We start from the raw sequence: 25,279 nt of genomic DNA, 5'->3' as shown, positions 1-25,279 counted from the left end.
TAGAAGTAACCACATGGGGCAAGTACCAGTTTTGTACTGGTTTGTACATTTCTGACAGGGTCAGTCATCCGGTAAGATTTATGTAGATACCTGGAGAAGAATGAAAGTGCTTTTTCCAACAGTGCTAGGGATTTCTCCCTTTGGCCATGCGCCACCAAAACTTCATTTCAGTCAGATGTATTTGTCTACACAGCAGTAGCTAATCTGAAGCACATGACTCACAAGTGCTTTATTCTGTACCAGCACTTAAAATGTAACTTTGTGCCTTGTCTACTTAATTATGATCTGCATCATTACTATGGGATTTTTCAAAATGTCTAGCCTAAAATTCCTTCACTGGAATTTAAGCCCTTCTAACGCCTTTTTCCTGTCCACCATGGGCATAAGTAACTGTTTTCCTCTTTCTGTAGAGCTACTTTATACATGTTTGCACGTCAGGGAGCATGCTGTCATATGTCTTTCTCACTATCTGCTAATCTGAATTAAATGACTTTGTTTATTTCAGTCATTCCTTATAACTCATATTTTCTAGATTTCTGATTATTCTGTGCCTCTTACCATTCAATTTTAGCTCTAAAAACTACCAAACACTGAACTCGTTTGTTTAATTTAGCTTAGACTAGAAAAGAGCTAAAAAGGTTGAAAATTTATATATAGAAGAAAGGACTCCTATGAGAGTAATAATTAGCTAATGAAAGCCTATGAGCTCAGATGGAGAAATCTCAGCCAGTTATATACATTTGATGAGACAGAACAGGTCTCCAGGAGAGACAGGGGTAGAAGGAGAAAGGCATCATATAAAACAAGTAATGGCTTCCTAGATGTGAAGAGTGATATAGAAAAAGACTGTTCTTTCTCTGCATGAGAAATATATAAAACATACACACACATTGTCACCACTGATTGAGAAAAAAGGTGCAAAAGGTAACATAACTCTAAGACTGATGAGGTGTGCCTAAACTCACTTCTTTCCATAAGGTGGGCACAACAAATAGTCTATTGAAGAAATCGTATACTGTATAAGTGCACTAAAAATCTGGCTAAATTATTGTGATTGATGAAACACAGACTAACCCTAAATTTCAGAATGCATTTTTTTTTAATTTAAAAGTGGTTATTCTTTTAAGACTATGGGGTAGACTAGAGGCATGAATGTTTTGATAATTTTTATTGCATATACAATAAGAACATATGTGCAGAGGACATTCCCCTTACCAAAAGAGTTAAGCCAGTTTAAAAGTCAGTGTTAAAACAAGCCTCTTTATTGTTTTCAGCCAAAGATTCCTATATCTGTACAAAAGTAGGCATGCCTTGAGGTCTATTCATGAAGCGCAGTTACTGGCATATGGAATAATAAAAGAAATATTCAATGGTTTAGGACAAGACCAGCATCCAAAACAGTCTTTAAATTACAAACAAATTGGTGAAGGCACTTAATGTCCAGAATGAGCCAAACCATACTTACCTGTGACAGTAAATGCACAAAATTGCATATGGCTGGGGACGTCACTCTGAGCTGGAAGTAACTGGAGACGGGAATAGCACTTGGGGGGAGTTTCATGCATTTACTCTGTTCGTATACTTGTCCTTTGACAAATATCTGTTTGTGCCTACTCCTGGAGGGAGACTCTTGGGATAGCTGACCAGATGCTGACTGGCATTTTTGTATTTTTAGCTTACATTCAAGGGAGGATGTCACCCATTAGCTTCCACCATTCCTCTCTTGGAGTCACTTCAGCAGCTATTCTGGAATAATTGTAATGCCACTTCTGGGTAAAATCAAATAGAGATGTTTTAACTACCTGAAATTGATATGCTTATTTTACCCCAGCATCTTCAACTTTCTGTGGCTCTTTTCCAAACATGTCGCACACTTACCCAATTCTGTTTAGTCTGGGAAAGGTATGAGTAAAATAGCTGAAGGTCATATGGCTACTATTCGTGCATATTCACGCATGGCTAATCCTTTATCAGAACAGATGTGAATTGCAAGGAAAATTAAAATCTCATCCTTACTAAAGGCTTGATGGTAGTCTCTCTGGGAACAACTAGAACTGAGTAAAATATCTGCAATGAAATGAAGTCTGTCTCTTTGCTTACTTCGCTTTGAACCAATGGAAGCACTGTATGCCAATAGCATTATTCAAATCAATGTTAATTTAATTTAATCTAATATCTGGATGTGATCTGTTCTTTCCATCTAGAATCTGAGATTAATGAAACTTTTCTTTCTATAGAGCTGGTGCAGTCTGAACCAGCTGTTATGATGTACATCTCTAGATAATACAGACATCTATGCCCCATGGGGTCCAGCCATTGTGTGCTGTATTTTCTGAGTGCACTGAACTGATATCCTGGTCCTCAAATGAAACAGCTAACATTCATCCTTGTTCGGTTCCACATGGATTTAAAATGAAGGAGTTATAGTTACTTCGAGAGAGAGACTGGATAGATCAACTACTAAAGTTGTAAAGTAAGCACCAAAGGGTAGAATGGCCAGCAAACTGTCTTCCATCTTCAGAAAAGGCCACTCATCTAAAAAAGACAAACTTGGGGGAACTACAGTCTAGTCAGTCTCACTTCAGTCCCTGGGAACTATGAAACAAGTCATCTGGGAATGCATTTAAGGGCACATGAAGGAGAAGATGGCTGGGACAAGTCAGCATGGGTAAATCCTTGCCTGACCTGGATTTTTCTATGACAAAATGACTGGAATAATGGACAGGGGAGAGTAGCCGGATGTCTTTTACCTCATCTTTAGAAAAGCTAAAACACTGTAGTGCTGGAAGTTAGACATGAATTTCAAAAAGAAGAAAGTATTAATGCAGCTTGAAAATCTTTGATTAGCCATTATTGGGGGGCAGGGGAGGATTCAGTATGGTGGTCTAGGAATCCAAAACAAGTACAAACCATCTCACTTCATCTAACAGAGGGGCATTAATGTGGCTTTTGAGCCCTGTGTAGCTCATGATTGGATGCAGTCCTTCTTTCATTTTGCCATTGATACCATAATTATGTCAGTTGCACAAATTCATTCATGATCTAGAAAAATCTAAATAAGCTCTGTGTGTGTGTGTAAATACGTATATGTGTATATATATATGGCATACATATTATTCAGTAATTTTTTTTTTTTTTTTTACCAACAGTAAAAAGCAGTAGTTTCTGGAACCTAACCAGTAATGTCTTTTGATACTTTCAGCTGCTGTAAGAAAAACATAAACATCATCTTCATAGGGATAATGGATAGTGGTGATACTGAATTTCCTTTAATAAACCTGAAGAGTTGAAACCATGTAACTATTATGAATTCTAGTATTTCTTTCAGCTTTCATGAAAGACTTATGCTAATTGTGTGTGTCCGTTTTGGTGGTGACTAGATACTGTGGTGATAGATTCTTCAGAAGTGCTGAGAGAGAGATAAAGTTAGGCTAAACTGATGTATTTCATATTATGAGCAGCTGTATGGGCCCTGAACACCATACCCAAGTGATTAATTTCTGAAGGGTGGTGGAAAGAGAGGGGGTGCTTAAATAAATCAATGGTGATTTTAATAAACTGGGAGCTTCTAGGTATTAAATCTGTCTGCATCTGATCTGAATTGCAATTACCTGTCAAAAATTCATCCATCATTGCAAGTTCCAGACAAACTTTCTGGCAGCAGATGTTTCAGGAAAGCTATTTCATATGGGAAATATATCGTTTGGTGTACAGCATTCCCAAGAACAAAAAACAAAGTAGAAAACATTTCATTGAATAACAGCAATAACTTCTATGTCTAGAAGCCTAATTTACTGGTGAATATAATATGTAAATGTGAATTTCCAACAAAAATCCGTCAATGAAATACTACTTATAGTTCAGCTGATCTCAAACTGATGTAGTAATTAATTCAATATTTGAGTACTTGTGAAAGCCATGGTATTTCTAGTAACTTTAAATTCACCATTATTGAATTCTGTCTCTAAGGCTGACACCTGCATTTCAGAAACACGTGGCATGCTTCCATCAGCCAGGTTATGGGATAAATTTGAAGAGGTAGCCTACAAAAATACGGTCATAGTCTCTCAGATATATATTCAGCTGGGATGGGGCTACCTGTTCATTCTGTGGCTCTGTTAAGCCAAGACAAAAAAGGATATGGGAATTAAGCTAACTTGGAGAGTATAATTACCTTGGGGTCAAATACATTATACATGTTCTAATTATTCCCCAGAAATAATCCTAGGAAGTTCCTAATTAATGTAAGTTAAAATGTATCTGCAAATATGCCTGTTATGATGTGGAAGGTCATGGATGAGGCATGTAAGCAACCTTAATTCCAACCTGTAGGTATTGTTCATCAATACGGTCTAGATGAACTTGTGATTTAGACATTTCCAATCTTAGATTAAGCTTCTTGATTTGTGAAGGCATGATAGATTTTCTGCAATAATATAATTGCTCTTGATTGTTTGAGATCTGTACCGCTCTCAAAGCCAGGCTTATCTGCAGCTTCCCTTCTAAACTGGGGCTCTCTCCTAGCTGTTCTCTTGTGATGACTGAAGTAAAAAGTGCTGAAGGAAAAACAAACAAACCAAACCACCACCACCAAAAAAAAAAAAAACACAAAAGAAATTTGGAGAAAAAATGTTTGCCTGACACTTAATATGGGTTCATTGACTTCCTGTCATAAGAGAAAGAGCCGAATGTAGGTTGAATGAAGGATTGAATTCAGAATACCTAAACTTCAGTTTCTTACTGACACCTGTTCTACCATTTGATACATGACTGGTCCCTTCTCAAGTGGCAAGAAGGCAACGTAATGAACATTTCTTTGCAGCCATTGGTGAAATTGTCATATAACACTGCTATTTCTCATCTGAACATGCACCTTGAAAATGACCTCTGAAGACAGGCTGAACATATGATTAGAAGATTGCTGTCCTAGCCAAATGATAGCCCAAAAGCTGTTCTACTGTCACCTCTATCAAAATCATCCATTCTGTTTGCAATTATAATAACAGAATCTATCACTCTTCTCAATTTTCATTATATCAGGAATTTACTTTGCACGATTTCTTTCTCAATGTAGTATTTTAAAATCATATTTCATTAAATGCTGTTTCTAACATAATTGAGAGCAATTCACTTATAAAGTAACCACTGACAGATGGATCTATTTATATCTTATACAAGATGTGCTGGGCTTCTTATCTTGTCACCTGTGTCTGGAGTTTGAGAATTTATCTTTTATATTAGTAGCTCAGAAAGCCTCGGCTTGATACACTATATCAAGTGTGTTAATTTGAGTTCTACTCTCATAGTCCTATAAAACTGACAGCTACCAAACATTTGGAGAAAACATCTTGGTTTGTCTTTTTTTCTGTCATTTTCAAAAATCTTCAAGGGGAATGAACGCATAAATCATTGTGGCCTCTTCCAAATCACTTGGAAATTAATAGAAGGACTCCTCTTGGCTCAAGAAGTTGTGAGTCAAACCATGATTGCCTTAAACAGACTAATAGCTTAATATACTATGGAGATTAGGTGCTTTCACAGTGCAGTCTCCCTTGTGGTTAGAGACACATTTTACAACCTCTGCCAAATTCCATTTTTATCCCTGTGGTCAATATTTCTTTCATTTGTCAATGCATAATGTCACTGGGTTAATATTTTACGTATAATAATGCTATTAAGAATATATTTACATATTGCACGTTCATTAGTCTCCTTTATTTCACTGTTATTTATTTGTGCAACAGTAGCTTGGAAGGACTGGGGGTACTTTGTACAAATCACTTCTCAGGCCTGTGACAAAAGATTGTGTCATCTCCAAGGGGTTTACTGCCTTAGCACTGGACATTACAACCATCTGTCTATTCCCCTCTGCCAAAGACACAGAGGAAAACCAAAGTACGGGAAATAAATGGTCAGCTGCATTTAATAGTGTAGTACATGGGTGCTTGAACTGGTGCTGTGCACTAATCAGAGGTTGTAAGTAAGGTGTAAATTACAGTGAACCTTGAAAGTAAAGACAAATAACTTTTAATGCAGTAGAGAAGCTGGAGCCAGCAAAGGGAAAAATAGGGAGGCAAATAGCATGGAAAATGATCCTGGCAGGAAGCTTCATAATGAGCAAAGGGAGCAAGATAATTTGTATCAAGACCTGGGCCCAGCAATAACTGTGCCTGGAGGATACAAGCCTAAAATCAAACCTTTTCTCTTTATGTTTGTGAAAGACAGTGGTTTAGGGATATCAAAAGGATAACTACCAGTCTTAAGAGAAGCTGGAGCAGCAAACTCTTCATGCTGAAGATGACAACCAGGTGGCACACAGCATGGTGAAGCCATCCATCAGCAACAATGCCAGACAGAGCGACACAACGTTGGTGCAAGAAGGTCGTGGGTCAGGATGTGGTTTTCTGGGTCTTTGCAACCACAGGTTGGTGCCAGAGCATTGCCAGTTGAACAGAGGAAACAGCTCTGTAGCGAGATGGTGTGGTCGAGAGCTGTGCACCCAAAGGTATGTTTTCTTCTTGTCCTGAGTGGTTACTTGCCGCTTTGTGAAATGGTGAGGGCATGATATAGCCGTTAGCTGGACTGGTGTTTCTCTGGGCTGTTTGATGAAATCTTGTGAGAGGGCAGTGGACTCATTATTGTAGAAACTGCCAGGGCTTACCCTGGAGAGGGCAAGGTGCCAGAACCAGTCAAACAATGTCTAGCTCCTTGATTAGAAGCAAATTGTTTGAAGCTGGAATTCTTCCCAATTGGTGTTTTTAATTTAATTTTTCTGTGGAAAGGTTATTGAAAAGGCTGTTACAGCTAGTTTGATTGTGCATTCCTGCAGCTTTTAAAAGTAAACTTATTTTAAGTACAGACTGCTTATGTTTCAGGCCTATATACATCATACGTTTTAACATTGCTAAATCAACTGTGACCTCAGCCCAGAAGTACAATGAGAGGGAATGATAGAAGCCTACTAGAAGAAGGTCAAAAGGTCTAAAGCATAAAATAACTTTGTTAAAGTGCATTTTTCTGAGCTTAACAAAATAGTGAGAACAACCCCTTGCCCAATTTTCCTGAAAGCAGTGATCAAACACTTTAGAGGCAATTTTCGTTCTAATTATTTAGTTTATTAGAAGAATGTAAAATGTGTAATATAGTAACTATGGAGGTATTCAGAAGCTTTTTTATTTTGGCGATGAACATATATTTGTGAAATAAAATTGCCCATAAACAGCAACTTCTGCTGCTTTATCCATGTAATAAGCTATTGCTTTATCCATGTCTGCCGTAATGCACTACTGACTTCAGGTGCATCAAACATAATCAGAAATATCATAGATCCAATACTGTGTGATAGGATTTCTGTTATTCTTCATTGTGTACTGTGAGCTTTCTTTTATTAAAGAGAGGAAATATGAGCATGGAATCATTCAAAGGAATTGCAACTATACCACCTCCCTAAACTTCTGTTGATATCTAAAGAAAGAAATTTAATCCAGCTGTTCTCAACCCACTCCACAAATGGCAAAATTTTCAATTTGCACTACGCTAGCCTTGAAGTCATCTTAAAGATTTAAAGATAAATAATGTTCCCTGCTGGTTTACGTTAGGGATCAAGTGTCTTTGTTATGAATAAATCTGTGAATGAAAGGAGGTACAGCCTTTAGCTCTTTCTTCAGGGTCTTCATTTCAGACTATAATTTTTATATACTACTTTTATCTGTCCAGCACTAGGCTGCAGTAGTGGTGCTTAAGTAGGACTGAGGACAAAATGTAAATTTTTTTCAGGAAACATTTTTCCTTCCCTCTCCCGTTTCCCTATCTAAATGAGGACATTTTTCTTAATAATGTCAGAATTTTGAGGCAGATGGACTACTGCAGATGAACTTGCCTGCTCTGTGGCTCAACTTGAAGCTTCCAGTTCTCCATAGGAGATCCATCACATATTCTAATTCTAAATCTCATTCATACTGATCAGTGTGTTATTGATGCATGCAAAATTCAGTGAATGATTCTTGCAATGCAGAAGCATATCCTGCCACCTTAGGAAAATATTTTCAAAGCTGTATGTGACTCATTATGACAGTGTCCCTGGTATACAGCTTAACACCATTGTTACTGGATTTCAATGCCAAATAAACTATAACCACTGCAAGCTCTCCACAATTATAATGTCTGAAACATTAATAAAGTTCCTCTTCTACATAGAGGATATAAATCATTATTTCTAAGCATAGAAGTCAGAAAATTCAGTTTAAAAATACTCTCTTATTCTCTCTCTCTCTTTTTTTTTAAATTTATTTTATCCTGACACAGAATAATTAGGTTAAAAAAAAAAAAAGGCATTTACTTCTAGGACAGATGGTAGTTTAAGTTCTAGCTGCAAAGTGATTTGGCCTAGCAGATCATTGTGTGGTCTTTCCATATCTGCAAACTTTATCACTTTATCAGTAGATAATCAAAAAGGAAAGGAAGGCATACCATGAAGCAAGGAAACATTTCCTTCACTACTGCTGAACTAGAGCAGACAGTATTTTTTGTTTATGCATGACTTATTCCCCCTTATGTTCTTGAGACTTCTCCAAAAATTGAGAAGGTTAAGGACCACTTCCAAATCTTTCATACAAAGCTGACTTTGACATGTATTTTTTTCTAACTTTCCTTGATTTTTATGCTTTTTTTTTTCTTTCATTGAATTATCAGTTTTGCTTCACATTATGTCTAAGTAGGCTTCTAATATTAACAACTGAGCACAAAAAATCAAAATTAAGATACTGTTCCACTTGACTTAAATCATTATGCCAGACTGTTGAAGTAGTCAGGGATACCTCAGCTGTAGAAATTAGGTGCATCATATGAAAGATTTCAAAATTAATTGCATTTCTTTTCACTTATGGCAGTGTAGTGTTTGGTACTTCCAGCTTCAGTGAGCTTAGGTGTTCTTAGTTTTTGCCAGACATGAGTCATAAAGAAGAGTTAAATGGCTAAAAAAAAAAAAAAAAAAAAAAGGAAGAAAGAAAGAAAAGAAATAAAAACTATTTTTTGTGGTATAGCAGTCTACTTGGAAACAAAACAGAATATTGTTTAGTTTTATAGCAGATGAAGAGAGCTGGTTTCTTGGTCTTGGAATGTATATGGCTCTGATTTGGCATAGCAAGGCAATAACTTGCCATGACTGTAGAAAAAAATGTTTATGAGACACATTTTCCTGGCTTTTTAAAATTAAAACTCTTTCATTTCTACTGTAAGCTTTTTCCTTATCTAGCCTGCAGCCTGTCCTTTTTCTTGCACAGTTGCAAGTCCACAGGCAAAACCCAGCAATGCCGAATCTTTCTCACTGCCAGGAGGGATTTATACAAACAGAAAGGGAAATGGGCACTAATTCTTCTTCCTTTTTCATATTTTGTGGCAACCAGTGCCAGACAGGGTGATGAAGACCTGCAGCACCATGGCCAGGTGGGGAAGCCCTCTGGGGACTCTGCCAAAGCTTGTCCAAACTGATAGGACTATGGGCTGGACACCAGGTTTCACTTTTGCAGCTGGTAGGCTCAGGCAGAGCATGACAGTGGGAGGGCACAGAACTTGCACCAGCATCCCATGCAAGAGGTGGATCAAGAGATTCCGTTAATTGTTTCCATACTACCGTAAGTTAACGTACCGTAAGTGGACATCTGGTTACTTTTATTGAACAGGTTGTTGTACAGCAGGCTATGGAAACAGTATACTACTCTTAGATGTCAAAGTGTTTTCCTCATAGTGGTGTGGGTTTGGTTCTTCAGACTTCACAGAAATATAGTGAAGGGTATTCTCAAAATAAGGTATTTCCTTCTCATGCTTATCATCCCTTCAGAAACAACAACAACAACAAAGAGGGGGCAGAAAGACTGAATAAATGCAAAAATTAGTTTGGTACATCTATAAAATAGGCCTGTATATTTCTTTCCTTAAATGTTGCAAACAGTTGGTAATTGTAGCTGTCAGAAAAATAACTCGCCTTATTTCCGTGAAGATTTTTGACTTTTTTTTTTCAAGAAGTCCAATGGCTAAATGAGATTTTGCAGCTTGGAGGTGGTTCTAGTTTTCAAAAAATGTCATTTACAATTGGAGGTGCAGATTCTTTTAAAAAAAAAATGTATTAAAAATTTGAAAACATGGATTTCTAAAAAACAGAATTAAGATGGGAGACTCATACTGTACCCTGACAGATGTAGTCTTCCAGCAATAATTTTCAACATCTCCATGGAATGATCTGCCACTGGAATTAAAAGTCTATAGAGCTGGTGAGAATTTCACCCTTTATTTCAAGGTCATAGAAAACTAAACGCATGGGATTTTAATGGGAGAAACAGGGTACTGTCACTTGTCACCACATAGGTGGTGGCCTGTCTTGGGGCTGGAGCTGCGTGAGGATCTCTGATCTGTTCTCTGAACCGTGAACTATGGATTAATATTGAAATAACTTTTAAAATTCCTACAGCAATGCACCCATATGGAGATAAATGATTTTAAATGCACCTTTAAGCAATTGTGTAAATCTCTAAGCTAACAACTTATTCATATGAAATTGTGATAAAGCTCTGAGCATGAACTGAAATTTAAAAACTGCAGCTTTTGGCTGCCTTTCAGGAAAGGCATTTTAGTTTTGCTCTTTACTTACTAATCCAGAATGAAAATAGAAGTGAGATCGAAGGGTAACTGCTTTTTGCCATGTTGCATTGATTGTGCAAGTTATTTTACATAGTTCTTAGTACAAGTAGCCACAATTTTTTCCTGCTTTTATTTATAAAAATATTGCATAATTAGGTAGCTGGGGTAGATACTATGAATAACACCTGAGTCAACTGTTTGCCTTGTACTTGCAAGAAAAAAAGCTGGAACAGCCAAGACTGTTTCACATACATGGTGCCCTCATGTAAGCTAACACTTCTCTTTCAGTTTTGTCTTCATTCCCTCTCCCTTTATTGCCTGATTTTCATGTCTCTTGTTAATTTTAAAATCCTAAAGGTGCGGTCTTTATGTTTCTGCTCATCTAAAAAGCGTCATGCAAGCCTATAGGGATAAATACCTAACATCAGTGATTAACACTTAATCAGTTGCCTTGTAGTTCGTGGCCTTAGTATTGACTGTTGGCTTGTGCATCTACCAGCCGTGAAGCTGGCATTAAAAATTACTTCCTCCTAGACCTCAATGTGGTATCGCACATGATATGTGTGAAATAACAATGCGTGGGTATGTTTGTTTTGAACTACAGATGCAGTAATGTCCTTTACTCCTGTGTATATCAGTGTGTACCACAGGGTGATCAAGTGGATGAATTCAGAGGTTCAGATAACCCTCCTAAACCTGACTGTCTCTCCCTGTGCCTTGTGCCCATCGTCCTGCAGTGCTCTCGCTCAATGCCTGCAGTGCCAGGCTGTGTTGCCACCTCTGAATGCTGCTGCAGCCCTGCCATGGCAAGCCCTGTGCTTCCTTGGCACGGCCAGGCTGCACGCCTGCTCTTCTCCCTCTTCTCCTGATTTCCACTTCCTTCCTTTTCCTGCCCTGAATTTTCCATTCTGTACCACAACTGTGGAAATGTACAGAAAATGAATTTACTAATTCTAGCTTTCATTCAGGGAAGCTTATGGCTAGTCTTCTTTTTTAATCATGAAGCGTTGCTGTAATCCTGCCTCTGCCTTCCTAAGTTTCACTCAGTTCATATGAAGTTTTTAGCAATTTCTGTAGGTCCACGATAGGGCAAGAAATAGTCATGACAGTTAAAACACAAGACATCTCAGAGTCATTTCCTAGAATAATTTTTCACTGTGCAGTCATGTAGACGTATACATATTTTTAAATTAACCTTTGAATATTTTAATCCTTAAAGTCTTGGCGCAGTAAAGAACTTGCTGTATTTTAACATCAAGGCTGTGCTATCAGTGCCATTCACATCTGTCACACTATAGTCCTGAAGACAGAGCTACTCAGCCTGGGGTAACAACATCAGGCAGACCTTTTTCTACTCATAAGTTTCTCTCTCCTTCACCATGACCACTCTGTAAATGAGAAGTTTTTAAGGTTGTAGGACAAGCTTCTTCTGAAAACACCTTCTCCATTCATTTTCTAAGTATCAACCACCACACACATTCTATGAGACAGATCTCTTACCATAAAGAATATAAATATGTACAATTATGTATTAACATCACTGAAAATACATACCAAGACCAAACAAAGTTTTCATGAGCAATTACATATCCCAATTTTATGCACTAATTTTACTAATTTTAATTTCCTAAGCCAAATAATGCTTAAATATTTTAAAATTTAGTATGTACAATAATCTTCCTTGCAGAGGTAAGAGGTAGACTTTCATTTACTAAAAAAAAAAATAAAAAAATCTTCTCACTTGCAGAAATATCTTAGAATTCATTACAAGAAAACATAACTGCAGAATATGCACTGTGCAAAACACTTGAAGCTTTGGGTGAGTAGAGAAAGGAATAAAGCAATGAAAAGTTTTGCATATTCTCACTCTCATCATTCCTTCTGACTGGTCAGCAATAAGACCTTTACAGGTTAATATTGCATCTATGACTGATGAAATGGCACTAAACTATTATATAGCCCACCTGAAGTGGATGTTCACCGAAAGGGATCCTTCCCAAAATGCCCAAGAACCAACCTGTAGCTAAACCAAAGGATGAGGCAGAACCTGGTCTTGGATCATGTTTTTCTTAATAACTAGGAGGTTCCTATTTGTTTCAATATTCTCTTGCAAGTTCTCTTCACTTTAGTAGAAGTAGGATTTCACACTATTAGTCTGTACCACTTGTGCTTTCTAAAATTTTTTTAACAAATGCATGAAACACATAAGCAATAAATGTGTCCCTAAAATACATTTAATATTGAACAATCATTTGTAGTTACATCTTATTTCTCTTCTAAACATCTCAGTAATTCATAGACAAAAGGGTCAATTTCATCTCTCATTTGCACTGACTGATATCTCGATGTACAGATATTTCAAAGTTAAGTGCAATTAATTTTCAATTTCCCCATGTAAAAACTATTTATTTTATGGTAGCATTCTTTATCTTCTTGTAAGTTTTGAATATGGTTGCCAAGCACTCAATGATTAAAATAGGGGAAAAAATGCAACCACAAAAACCACAACAACAAAGGAAAAAAAAAAACAACAAACAACACCCAAAAATTCTTACAGTAAATGCTGAAATGCTTGATTTCTTGAAGTTTGAAAATCTGCCCACCTCTTTTTGGTATGAGTTATTTTTGGAGTTTTACTAACTTTGTATACAGTTTCAAATCTCCAAAAATAAATAAATAAATAAAATCTTGCAGTTGGTCATATTTGCTTAGTTTTTGTCCAGGGAGGGGGACAGTCCTTCCTGACATTGAGATCCAGACAAGATTTGCAGATATTGGACAAAACAGCATTCGGTATGCAAGGCATTGATGCCATCATGATAACCAGTTCCTGAGCTTGTTCTGATTAACAAGTGTTCTGCTGGGATTTTTTGGAGCTATCGAGCTTGTTTGCAGCAGAATAGCAGATAACACTTAAATTGTAAACAAAATAAGCTCACATAAGTATTCATGGAAACCACCAGTTTTCATATCCTTCTTGTATGTAGATGAGTGAGTTTGTTGGGGTAGTTAATGTGGATATTTCTTTATCTTATTCATTTTTTCTCCAAACAAAAATAAATTTGCTCCCTTTTAATCCAGTTCAAATTAATGGAAGTCTGGGGAAGGGAAGCAGACAAATGAGGAAATGTTTTATATTTGGGTTTATCTTTTCTTTTTTTGTCAGATGAGTTTGGTTTTTTTCCAGCCACCTTTTGAAATTACTATGTTATTTTGTCATTTCTTTGTAAAAGAGTAACAGCAGTGAATCTTTATCGTATTGATTGTTTTACAAGTTTTCATCTGGGATCCAAGATAATACACAGCATTGTTATTGCATTATTATTTTTCATTTGTATCCTATTGATTTGCTGCCAGTAACTTACAGGTCAATTTACAAAAAGATGGGGTATGATTCATTTTTTTTCTAAAAGATTATGCCACAATGGGAACACTTTTATAAGGCTGTAAGATCTCTGAGTTTGTTTTTTCTTCTCATAAGAGTGCAACACATTAATAGATTAGTAGTGCAGTTCCACTTGGATTTACACTCGGAGTATCCACAACTTCCATATAATTCATATGAATAAGTGGCTATACACAAGCCTACACTTAAAATGGAATTTCACTCAGGGGGCATGGTTCTTTTCTCGCTTCTCCCTGTATTTCTCAGGAATAATATCACAATGTCAGTATAGTTATACATATAAAAGAGATGAGAGAGAAGACTTTATATATCTAATCACAACAAGCTACCAAGGTTTAAGATATCCTAATGACAGCTACTAAAAATATGTATGAAAGTTTATTTTTGGCACCGGCCAAGCCAATATCAGCACTGACAAAGTGTGTCCTTTGTGCCTGGTTACTAATGCCTTGCTCCATCCCAGGGTGCTTGCTGCAATTCCTTTCCAAAATGTTAGTGTGGATTTCTTCCATGGGACCAGCATTCAGCGCAGCTGCGTTCTCGGACATTTGTAACCCTTTGTGGCTGACCTGGACTGCCAGCATAGCAGGGCTGGAAAGTCTATGCATCCTTCTTTCTCCCTGCATATCTGCACCAGAAAAGGTCTGGCTGCGCATTTGCAAAAATGTCTGTTTGCTCACCCAAACCTCTCTGAACAGTGTACTGAAGGTAATCAGGACATCAGGGTTAGAAAAGACTGTGGTAGTAATTACTGTCAGTACCACCTTTATATTTAGAAGGTCCGCTTTAAAAGGAAAACAAGAAACCTTAGCTAATTTTTCCTTATTCTTTATATTTACTATCATTAGAATTTAGCTACTAGGAAAGCAAGGATTATTGCAGTATGCAAAATTGCACAAGTATGCATATACTTTTTATTCCTTCTATATAAGACATAATTTGCAAGGGATTAGTTTTTAATTATTCAATGCAAAATGTGTAAAATGCAGGGGGCTGGTGTATATATACATCCTGATGTGTACTATTATTTTTCTCTGGAATCCATCCAGGTAAATCAAACCCACAGTGAGCAACACAGGGACTTCCAGTTCATGTTCTGTCTACAGTGTGTTGAATTTCCCTGGCACCCTTTCAACAGGAGCAAGTTTGAAGAGATATTTTTTTTTTAATAGCACAGAATAACCTTTTATGCCAGTGGGGAGAAAAAAAAAAAAAAAAAAAAAACAGATTTGGAAATGACCTGCCACACAGGTTCATAGAGTAAAATCAGATGTTGATGTTACACCATACACTTAATGACACAGGGCACTTGAATAATCTTTTCAGTTTGGGAACTTTTATTCTACATTGCAGATCATCCACTGACCTTGAAAGTAAGACAAGCTCCAAATCAATTTCTCTTTCTCAGCGTGTCAGGAAAATAATCAAGGAGCTGAAGATGAAACATATATTGTAGGAATATTTCAAAGAACTTTTTAATTTGGTTTATGCTCTGATTTGACTATGTTTTGTTTCATATTTTGACACCATTTGGACACAAGTATATAAGACAGCAGAGAGGTCAAAAGAGATTTCCTGATAAAAGTGGAGGTGTAAAGTCTCAAAAATATTGTGGCTGGCTGTTAAATGCAGGAGTTGGACAATAGTTCAAATATATGTATGTAGTCAAATATTTTCCTATGTTTTTATATGAATATCTGAGGAAAAAAATGTCTGTACTCTGAGACTTCTAGGTATTGCTTTATTGAATATAGTGTTATTTATAGACACAGAAAATATATCATTTTGCCCTCTTGGTAGTGTTCATAACTGCTTCAGTTGAGCTGAAGTTTAAAAAAGAAATTGAAAAGAGTGTTAATGAAAAATGCTCTTAACGTACTAAAAAAATCTTTGATTTTTTTTACACATACATTTATTTGAAAAGCATCTGAATATTATCTTCAGAATTGCCAAAACATCTGTGTACATTTTTGTTTCAAAATTTCTCAAATCAAGAATCAGAGCTGTTTCCAAATGGTCAAAATCTATTATTTCAGTAGACCTCAGTCAATTTTTTTTTGTCTGATAGTTCCACATACATAAGGAGATTAATGTTCTGTTTCAATCTTAAATATTGTTTTATATATCAAATGAACTATTTTCCACCAAACCTGAGTTCCAAACTTATATGAGAGTCCTGCAAATGAGAGCCTTGCATCTGTGAATAATTAGTGAAACCAAAGAAGTTAATGCTTTCCTCATTTCAGTTATACCCAAGAAGAACTGGAAATTTATCAAAAGTTTCTAAGTTTCAGTGCTCAGACATACAGGAAAGATGCCAAGTACTTCTTACAACGGTGAAAATGGATATTTACTCCTTGTCTCAGGTTTAGAGATTGACTGAGACATTCTGACTGCTATAATAAACATCAGAAAGTGGGATATTTGGAAAGAATCAATGAACAGAATGCTGAATTGAAGTTATTGATGATATACTACCTCCAATCTATGAGCAAACACATGCAAAAAATCAACATTTCAATTATCTCTTTTAAATCTACTACTTAACCATATTTATAATAAGCCTTCCTTTACTCTTTGATTATAAATAAGTAAAAAAGCAGTGAAATACAAGTTACTTAAATGTATATCTCTAAAAATCTGGGGTGGGCAATGAATAACTAATTGCATTACTTGCATCTTTTTTATCAGCAATAAAATACAGTCCCTGAGTTAAAAGGTGGCTCTAACACATTGTTATTAAACACTTCTGGAAGTTCTCTTTTTAATGCACTTTTTATTGCATGGTATAACCCTAGTCCTGGACGATGTCAAATGCGTCAGCTGCTTTCAAGATAGTGTGCCTCCTTCCACAGCCAGTAGTTCTCTGAAGGGTTACTGATACGCCGTCTGTTGACTTGGCCCTCAGAATGTGAATAATTCATGGCAGGATCCCAAATGATGAATAACAGGTTCAAATCTGCATTGGGGATAAATGTATTTATATAGCTTTAATGCAATTACTTAATGGTATTACCCGCCAGCTAGGCAGTTCTTTTGGAGATTTTTGTATGTAAAGCTATCCCTACTTCTTGCTGAATTATGAAAGCACATTACAGCGCTTTGGTAAATTCCCTTTTATACAGTGCTGTTACAGAGGAGCTGCCCAAGCAAATCAAGTTATCAGTCTGCACATCAGAGCCTCAATCATCTGAGTTTTGCTTTCGCATGCAGCAGCAAACAGGATAGTCATTCATATTATAATAACCTCTAATTTAAGTTCAGGCAGTGTTGCAGAACCAACAAATGTTTAGATCTTTGGGTTCTGATGTGAACGCTTATCAGCTCAGATTTTAGAGGACATTTGATGGCTAACCTTTGTCAATATCATAACTGTTTACTGCATACAGTTATGTGTTTGGTTTGTGGACGTAGAGGTAATATTGCATAGATGTTATGAATGGTCCCTTAGCAGTCAATCAAAATTTAACTCCTTCCCATGAACCGTGGGTAAAACATATACCTATAAGCTGTTTTTCTGGTGTAGAGAAGCCAAGATTTCATGTTAGATCAAATCACATAGATTAAATGTCAACAGCCATAAACTTCAAGTAGGACTTGAAGACTTGATTACTGGATTATGCTGAACTGTTCTAATTCTTCTTAAATCTTTTATATACGTCTTTTGATATCCTTAAGTCTTATCTATGATGATAAGTTATTGTGTGATGACATAAGTATAAAGAAGCTCCCCAAATTAAACTTTTTAATAAAACAACTATTAGGAAACAAGTGCTTCCTTAAAACAAAAAATTGTTGTCTTAATCTAGAAGTGTTTGAAGTGATTAACAGATGCGTTACAGTGGATAGGACACTGTAGTGTGATAATAAACATTTACCTCTATTTAAAGGTCATATATTCTTTTGAGAAGGACCAATGACCACAGTCAGTGCACTGGGCAATTTCTAAGTGGTTGGTTGTGTTTCTGTTCATACAAAAAAAAAAAATCTGTCATTCTTTAATGTCTGGGCATTTGTAGATAGGGCATCCTCCTGCTATACAATTTCATAGTTTAGCACAGCTGTCCTTCATGATAATTCTCTTCTGGTATTTTGTATTTCTAATTTTTCCTTCTTCCATGTTGATCTGGAATGCCTTTATGTGTATGTGTATGTGCAGTTTATATTACTGTTCCTTTTTTTTTTTTTCCCTTAACAAAATATAAGCTGCATCAAAAGGCCACTTAATGTTTACATTGAAGGAAGCTACTTGATAGCTTCTTGGCTTCAACAAAGCCCAGCAAAGACAGGCATATTTCCGCTGATGTCCTTGGTGTGGTCCTGTAGCATGTTTCTGAACAAAAGCTGAAAGTTTAAGTGTGTGTGATGACTTTTTCCCTCAGACTTCTTTTCTGTGCATACGTGTAATTCTGCAGTAAGGGGAGAGCAGTGATGTGTACAGTTTGTATTTCTGTTGTCATTAACCAAACTGAAAACTTTTTTCTTTTTTTTAAGTAAAAATGTTTTTAAACATTTAATAGAAGGAAAAACATTAATATTAATTTTAAACATTAATAGAAGGAAAAGCTTTAATTTTAGAATCTGTGATATAACAATGTGGTTCATGGTCTTTTGTCATATGCATTTCTCTGATGCATAATTCAGAAATGTGTCACAGCATATCCCAGTCTTCCAGGCTTTCTTCTTGTGATAGTTTTCTTTTTTTTTTTTTTGGTTCTGAATGGATGCAAGCATCACAGGAGTGAATTTAATCATTATGTTTTCCAGTTGAGTTTTTTTTTTTTCTCTCTATTTAGTAATAATTCAGAAAACCATTTTCCAGGGACTCTTAATTAGTTCTCTGAAAATTAAGCACACAGACACCATAACTACTTCACTTTTCCCCATGACATCTATCGTTATTAAATGACTCTAGTAACACCACAGTCATTGGAAATCCTGTTGAGACTTAACAAGTGGCCATATGCTACTCTCTATTAGAGGAAGCAGAGGGGAGCAAAACACACCTGGAAACCTGTCAAATGTGGGCAGAGCTGAGAGTTTACTACATCTTTTCGTATCCTGTATCCCTGGGAGATCTTTGTGCAAGGGGAAACCTCATTAGCTGCAAGTGAGGAAGTAGCGATACTGGGTGAAAACTTGGGATCCTGGATGTTTTCCATCAGGAAGGTATTTGTTACTGGCAGTCAGCCTATTAGTAATTCCCTTTTTCTCCCTGCAAATCTCCACAGGTCCAGAGGTCCAGAACTGAGCAAGTCCATTTTTCCCATTGTGTTGTGTTTTTTTTTTCTTTTTTACTGGGAAGGAAAAGGTGCAACAACGCACAGGCCGTTCTACTGTGCCTGGTTTGCTCTCTGTGTGCTTGGTGAGCCCTGAAGGGCTAAAAAAAAAGAAGGAAATACTGTGATATTAGTTCTTTGAAAGATACAGATTTCAATGTGGCCTTCGCTTTGGTTGTGTGTGTATGCTTGCAGTTTGTACATACAAAAGGTCTACAGAACTCCTAAGCTGAATGGCTTCCTAATGTTCCTAATTTTTGTCTTGAATTCTCAACATATTATTTTCAGTTTTGTACGTTGCTATAAGTAAATATGTATTTATGTAAATAAGTAATATATATGTAAATAAGTAAATATACATTTACTTAGGTATTTAACTATAGGGTATTTGGTGACTTATACAAATAATACCACATTTTATTTCCTTTGCAAATTCTTCTTGCAAAGAACTTACCTTGGATTTTGAAATGGAGAACTCCGTATAATGGATGGAAAGCACCTTCATGTGATGATGCTGAAGAAGAGCGTGGATCACAGCTGCAAGGCTACACTGTTGTTTGTAGTTCAGTGGGAACTTGTACCCCTTGCCTCACCCAGTGGCCAAGGGATCCAAAACAACCATTTTTTCCCCTTATTGATAACTTCCTGCTTCTCTGAGAGGTTGCCAACACCTGTGTTAGAAGGTCTGCATGAGAGAAATCCAGAAAAATAATCCTAACTCATGAAACATGTAGGTTTTATCATAAAATCCAGTGAAGGTCAGGATTTCTTCACGGATATTTAGAGAGGACTTTATGAATCCTGTTCCTCAATCATGCACAATGCATTATCTGTGCTTCCAGTCTCTGCATTCTTGTAAGGAACAGCTTGCTTGTTGTATGCTATGTATGTAAGGGACAGCTTATTTGTTGTGTGCTCCTGCAATTGCTTGCAGGAGCTAGTTAAGCAGCTATTCAGTAGCACTTACAATATATTTTCTTACTATATTGTGGAAGCCATAAATTTTGAAACCTCTAGTTCTAAGACCGGAAAAGTGGGAGCATAGAAACCTCAAAGGTCTTGATTGCCTGCTTTGGACAATGTGTCCTCCATATCTTTCAGGCCTCAGCACTCTTTGGATAAGGAGGGAAGAGACTGCTTGGCCCTTGGTTCAATCCATGGTGCATGGCTATTTCTGCATGGCTATATTAACCTTGCAAGACAGCTCTTTTTGCTGGGCTAACATCTACGCTTTTCTTCTTTTCTTTTTCTTTTTTTTTTTTTCCTACATGGGAAGGGAAATGAAATTAAGGAAATTAAACTGCTGGAAGTTGCAGCTAAACTTTGTAGCTAAGTATGCTCTATTAGTCTCCAGTCTGTAAAGCGTGATCTTCTCTTTTTTTTTTTGACTTTTCTTAATCTCATTATTACTCCCTGTAAAAATATGAGATGATGATTTTCTTAAAACATTCATATCAGTTCAAAATTTGTTTTCCTTCTCTCTCTCTCTTTTTTTTTTTTTTGGCAGGTTGTCCTCCTGGAGATGTTGTTTTACCGGTTGAAGAGTAAACTCATAAAGGACAAGCCAATTGCTTCTTTTTAACCATTAGCATTCATGTTTCCTATAGTTGTTGCTTTTCAATAAGGTCTAAACATGTAAAGTTATTCTGGTATATTCTCTGAAGTATTTAATCACCTACAGGCAGGCATGGGGATCTTCAAAAATTTCTGAATTAGTTCAGAATGAGACAACAATGCATTTATTTTACCACTGAAACACCATATCAAAAGAAGGGTAACATTTTCTGTCTTCCAGTGCCTTCAGATCAGGACTTGGTGCCTTGCTAGATATGCCTGTACTTAACACAAGATACTTGGATGAATTCCAGGGCCACTGGGTGAGATTATTTACTGTGTTATACAGGTGGTGAGTCTAAATGATCCAATGATCTTATGCCCAAAAAATCTCTTATTCTACATAATACTCTTGACCTTTTCCTCTGTCACTCATTTATCTGCACTTAGAAAAGGCTGACGTGGCTTATTTTACTGATGGCATACTGTGTGTCCTAGTATCATCGTTAATGTGATACAATTCTTTATTCAGTCATTAAAGCACCATTAAAGACCTCAATATTGGCTTTTATATGGTCACTGGAAGAGTTTTAAGCAGATTATTATTACTCTTACACCATCTTGCACTATTCAGCAAACTCTAAGCAGCAATTGCAAAGCGGGTTACTTACCATCAAACCTTTACACAGTAAGCTGGTGAAATATGTTTCAGAGATATAATTCACCCATCCACCAGAGCACAATAAAACACCATCTTTAGTTCTGATTTTATTGGTTCTGTCTGTTTTCATCTGGTGCCTGAACATTTTATCTGTTCATACTTTTTTTTTCTGATGCAATAAAAAGAGCAGACAGGATTTTACCCTTTATTTTAACTTTTTTGCCACATTTAGAGGTAAATAACAGCCACTTTCCATGTTGTATATTTTCAGACTTTCCAAAGAAGAAAATGTTTTGATAATAAGCGTTCTCCACCAGATCTAAACAAGGTTTAATAGGAATAGCCTTTTCCTATCTTGTTTTTGTTTTGCTCTGATATGTACCTGCAAAAGCAAGGGAAGGCTGTTAGAAACGGAATGAAGGAACTGCACTTCCCTACAGTAGATCTGCATATTGAAACAATTGTCAGCAGTCCCTACCTCATAGAAATCTCCCCTTGTGTCATTTCCTCCCCCTGCCTCCACATCACCTTACTTTGTCAACATCTAAAATTACGATGGAAGTGGATGCATGTGTCCTTATTCCTTTGGTTTACAGCTGTATTCCCAAGACAGAGACACAATCCATTAGGGCTGGTCCACTAACCACATCCTGCTATCCTCCCATCTGCTATCCAGACCACCAGGAGACTCCCCTCCCCACCAGAAAGGTGGTAAAGATGGTGCCTGTCAGCTTGTGCCCTGCACGGATGGCTTCCAAAGTGTGGTGGTGCTTAAATGCAGGTCTCAGCCTGCAAACATGAGTTCAGATTCAAGTTTTAGGTACTGCATCCCCTGGCTTAGTAGGATACATCTGTGGGAGCTAAGCACCTGTGTTTCTTCATGCATTTTAAAGGGAAATGTTCATACAACATAAATTAGGGAAACACCTAACTTAACCAATCAGAAATGCCCTCAGCCATGTCTAAAATGCTGCCAGAGTGCATCTCCACACCAGATTTTCAGAATTTCTGTACTATGGGTTGATCTGACCTGATTTCTGTCCCTGGGGGTCAGGACTTTGAATCGCATCCTGAATCTGGGTGCTTAGTATCCATTTCCTATGAAAGAAGAAGTCCCTCTTTAACTTATCTAAACACTGAAAAACTTTTTCAGCACATGGCAAGATCAATTCCCCTCAGCTCAGAGGATGCCAGCAGATTTTCTACTCAGTGGTGGACAGAGTATGGGGTCCTCAATTTATTCTATCAAAACTATTGTCCTTTTAATGGAGTAAATAAAAATGAATTCATCCAGGGAGATTCAGTAGCCTAGTGGTTAAAGCACTTCATCAGGAGAGGAAAGAGCTGCATTCCAGTCATTACACAGAAGGAGTTTAAATCATGTACATTAGGAATGCGACAAGTGGAGATCCTTACTTACAAGCAGATATGTCTTTTCAGAAACAAGCTAACACTCTGAGCACCAGAACAGATCACGGAAACTACAATAAAAAGCAGTGTTCTGCCAAAGCTAAAGGGAGAAGAATCTGTCAGGGAGAATGATGGAGCAAGACGAGTGGTATTATAACAGGCAAAAGAAAAAAAAAGAGTGAAAAGTGTGAAAAACTAGAAAAGACTTTAAGGGACATAATGCTGTTTAATGGGGCAGAAAGTGAGAGACAAGTGAATTACAAGCCAGTGTGATGATTAGCATTTTTTTCAAGACAATTTGTAAAAGGTGACAAGTTGTAGATTAAATGCTTTGATTTGCCTTTTTCTCACTCTGCCTATGTACTTATGTCATTCACTTGATGTAATAACTTCTCTTAAGCAGTTGTAGGTTGCAGCATATTTCTGTTGACTTTAAAATAAGGAAAAAAAAATATTCAAAAAGGAATTTGAAGCATGCAGTTCTTTATTGGCTAAAGGGTAAAATAAAGAAGTATAGCTGAGTGAAATTTTTGCATGTCATTTGATGAATTAACGTCTGTTTACCATAGGAAGCTCAAAGCAATTCGGTTCAAATAATCTCAGTCTTTGTCTCATTTCTAAAATGGTATCAAATAAAAATCTTTATTCCTAATTCTTTCAGTGGAGCTTAGATGAACCTCAGATTTCAGATATTCCCATAATGAGAGTCATGGGTATTTATTTAGTTAGTTAGTTTATTTGGGTGGTAGAAGTATCTAGAATGAGAAACAGTAGCAGCTTTGGGATTTTTTTCTTCTTTTCTTCCCTACCTCCTTATCCCTTTCTATCTGGCAGAAATGCAGTCCAGGTGAGTAGCAGCAAGGCAACCTACATTAAGTTAGCAAGTAAGGAAGGAAAAGTCTATTTTTCAGGCTTTAGAAGAGCTGATATTAGTAGAAAAACTGCCTGTACTACAAAGCCAAAAGATATCAAGCATCCTAAGATCTGCTTTCACAAATCAACAAAGTACATAAACTAGGAAAAAAAAAGAAAAAAAAAAAAAAGCCTTCCTCTGGGCTGTGTCCCTAAGATGAGAAACTGTGAAAGCCTTTAAGCGTAAAGCAAATATGAGATGGTTGTCAGTGTAATGTCAGCTTCTAGCAGACCAGAAATAACTCAGAGGTCTTGGGATGAATTCTCTACTGCCTTGCACATTGTATGGTCGTTTAATCAAAACCCAGAATGAATAGTTTCCAGCCAGCCCCTAAACACCATGTCAGATTATGCAGAAAGAGGACTATTGCAGAAATGGTGCTTTGCCAATCTTAAGATCTAAAACAGATAGTAGACAGGGTTCAGCTTGAATAATGACTTGAGTTGCATTCCTTTTTCCTTTTGCATAAAATGTATTTTGGCTTGTGTTTTCTTTCAGCATGCTTCTATAAATCCTCAAGGGACACATCATGGGAGTTCTTCCAAGATCTGACCTTCAGATATTGTCAGAGGTGATGTATGTGCATATTTTCTCATATTCTATGTTATGTATTGATAGTAATGGCAACTATCTCTGGTTCTTTTGTGAATAGTTTCACTGTTAGGTGTCTAAGATGCATATGACATCAAAATATAGTTAGTCTTCCCTAATATAATATTGAGGTCAGTTCTGTTTATCTAGGGCCTTACAAACTGTATTGCATAATGATAAGCATACTATACCATTTAAAACTAGTATACTGCAATATTTTCCATTAAAAAATGAAACATGGGTAATAATCTATGATGTGAGGCTATTAATTTGTTCATTGATGCAAAACTACAAGCACTACTTGACTGATAAGTCACCTCCAAACTCTTGTGGTCAGAAGTAATTCTTTTTGTATGTTAGCTGTGTGTTAGGCCTTGGTTTTACAGATCTTGTCACTTGCCAGATTGTATGTGGCAGGTTTGTAATACGGTATATCTCCTAATGAGGATCACATGGCCACTACGAAAGCAATTTCAATTAGCACTTTGATTAAATATAAAACTGGACTCCAGTGGTAGTGACCAGTGTCTTATCTACTTAATTGTTTTGTGCACGCAGAAATTGTCTGTCTGTTTGCTTTGACTCACAAGGATACATGAGTCTCCTTAGGAAGGAACTTACTTATCTTGTTAACATGCATGTGAATGTGTTTGAGCCCCCGGTACTTTGCTGGAGTTTGAGGGGGCAACCCCCCCTTTTGTGGGTCCAAAGGGGAGCCTTCCACCAGCTGCAGTGCAGCCCTGCAGCCCTGCAGCCAGTGCCCCAATGGACACTACTTGCACTGGGCACGGTGAGCCAGCCAGCTGCATACATATCCCCCTGCCTGCAGC

The 25,279-nt window shown here is 36.9% G+C and overlaps 1 protein-coding gene across 1 annotated transcript in view; it reads left to right on the top strand.

Annotated features, from left to right (window-relative positions):
• LOC308194824 (uncharacterized protein) overlaps window positions 1-25,279 on the top strand; it is a 128,903-nt gene that overhangs the window by 80,210 nt on the left and 23,414 nt on the right. The window contains exon 28 of the mRNA XM_080591277.1: window positions 24,357-24,434. Coding sequence (XP_080447403.1) covers window positions 24,357-24,410 — 54 coding nt within the window. The 3' untranslated portion in view covers window positions 24,411-24,434. The remainder of the gene's footprint in view (window positions 1-24,356; window positions 24,435-25,279) is intronic.

This window comes from Anser brachyrhynchus, assembly GCF_964034855.1.
Source record: "Anser brachyrhynchus genome assembly, chromosome: 4".
In the NCBI taxonomy this organism is placed as follows: domain Eukaryota; kingdom Metazoa; phylum Chordata; class Aves; order Anseriformes; family Anatidae; genus Anser; species Anser brachyrhynchus.
The sequence above is the reverse complement of the archived record's forward strand: the minus strand, read 5'-3'. Positions and strand labels throughout refer to the sequence as shown.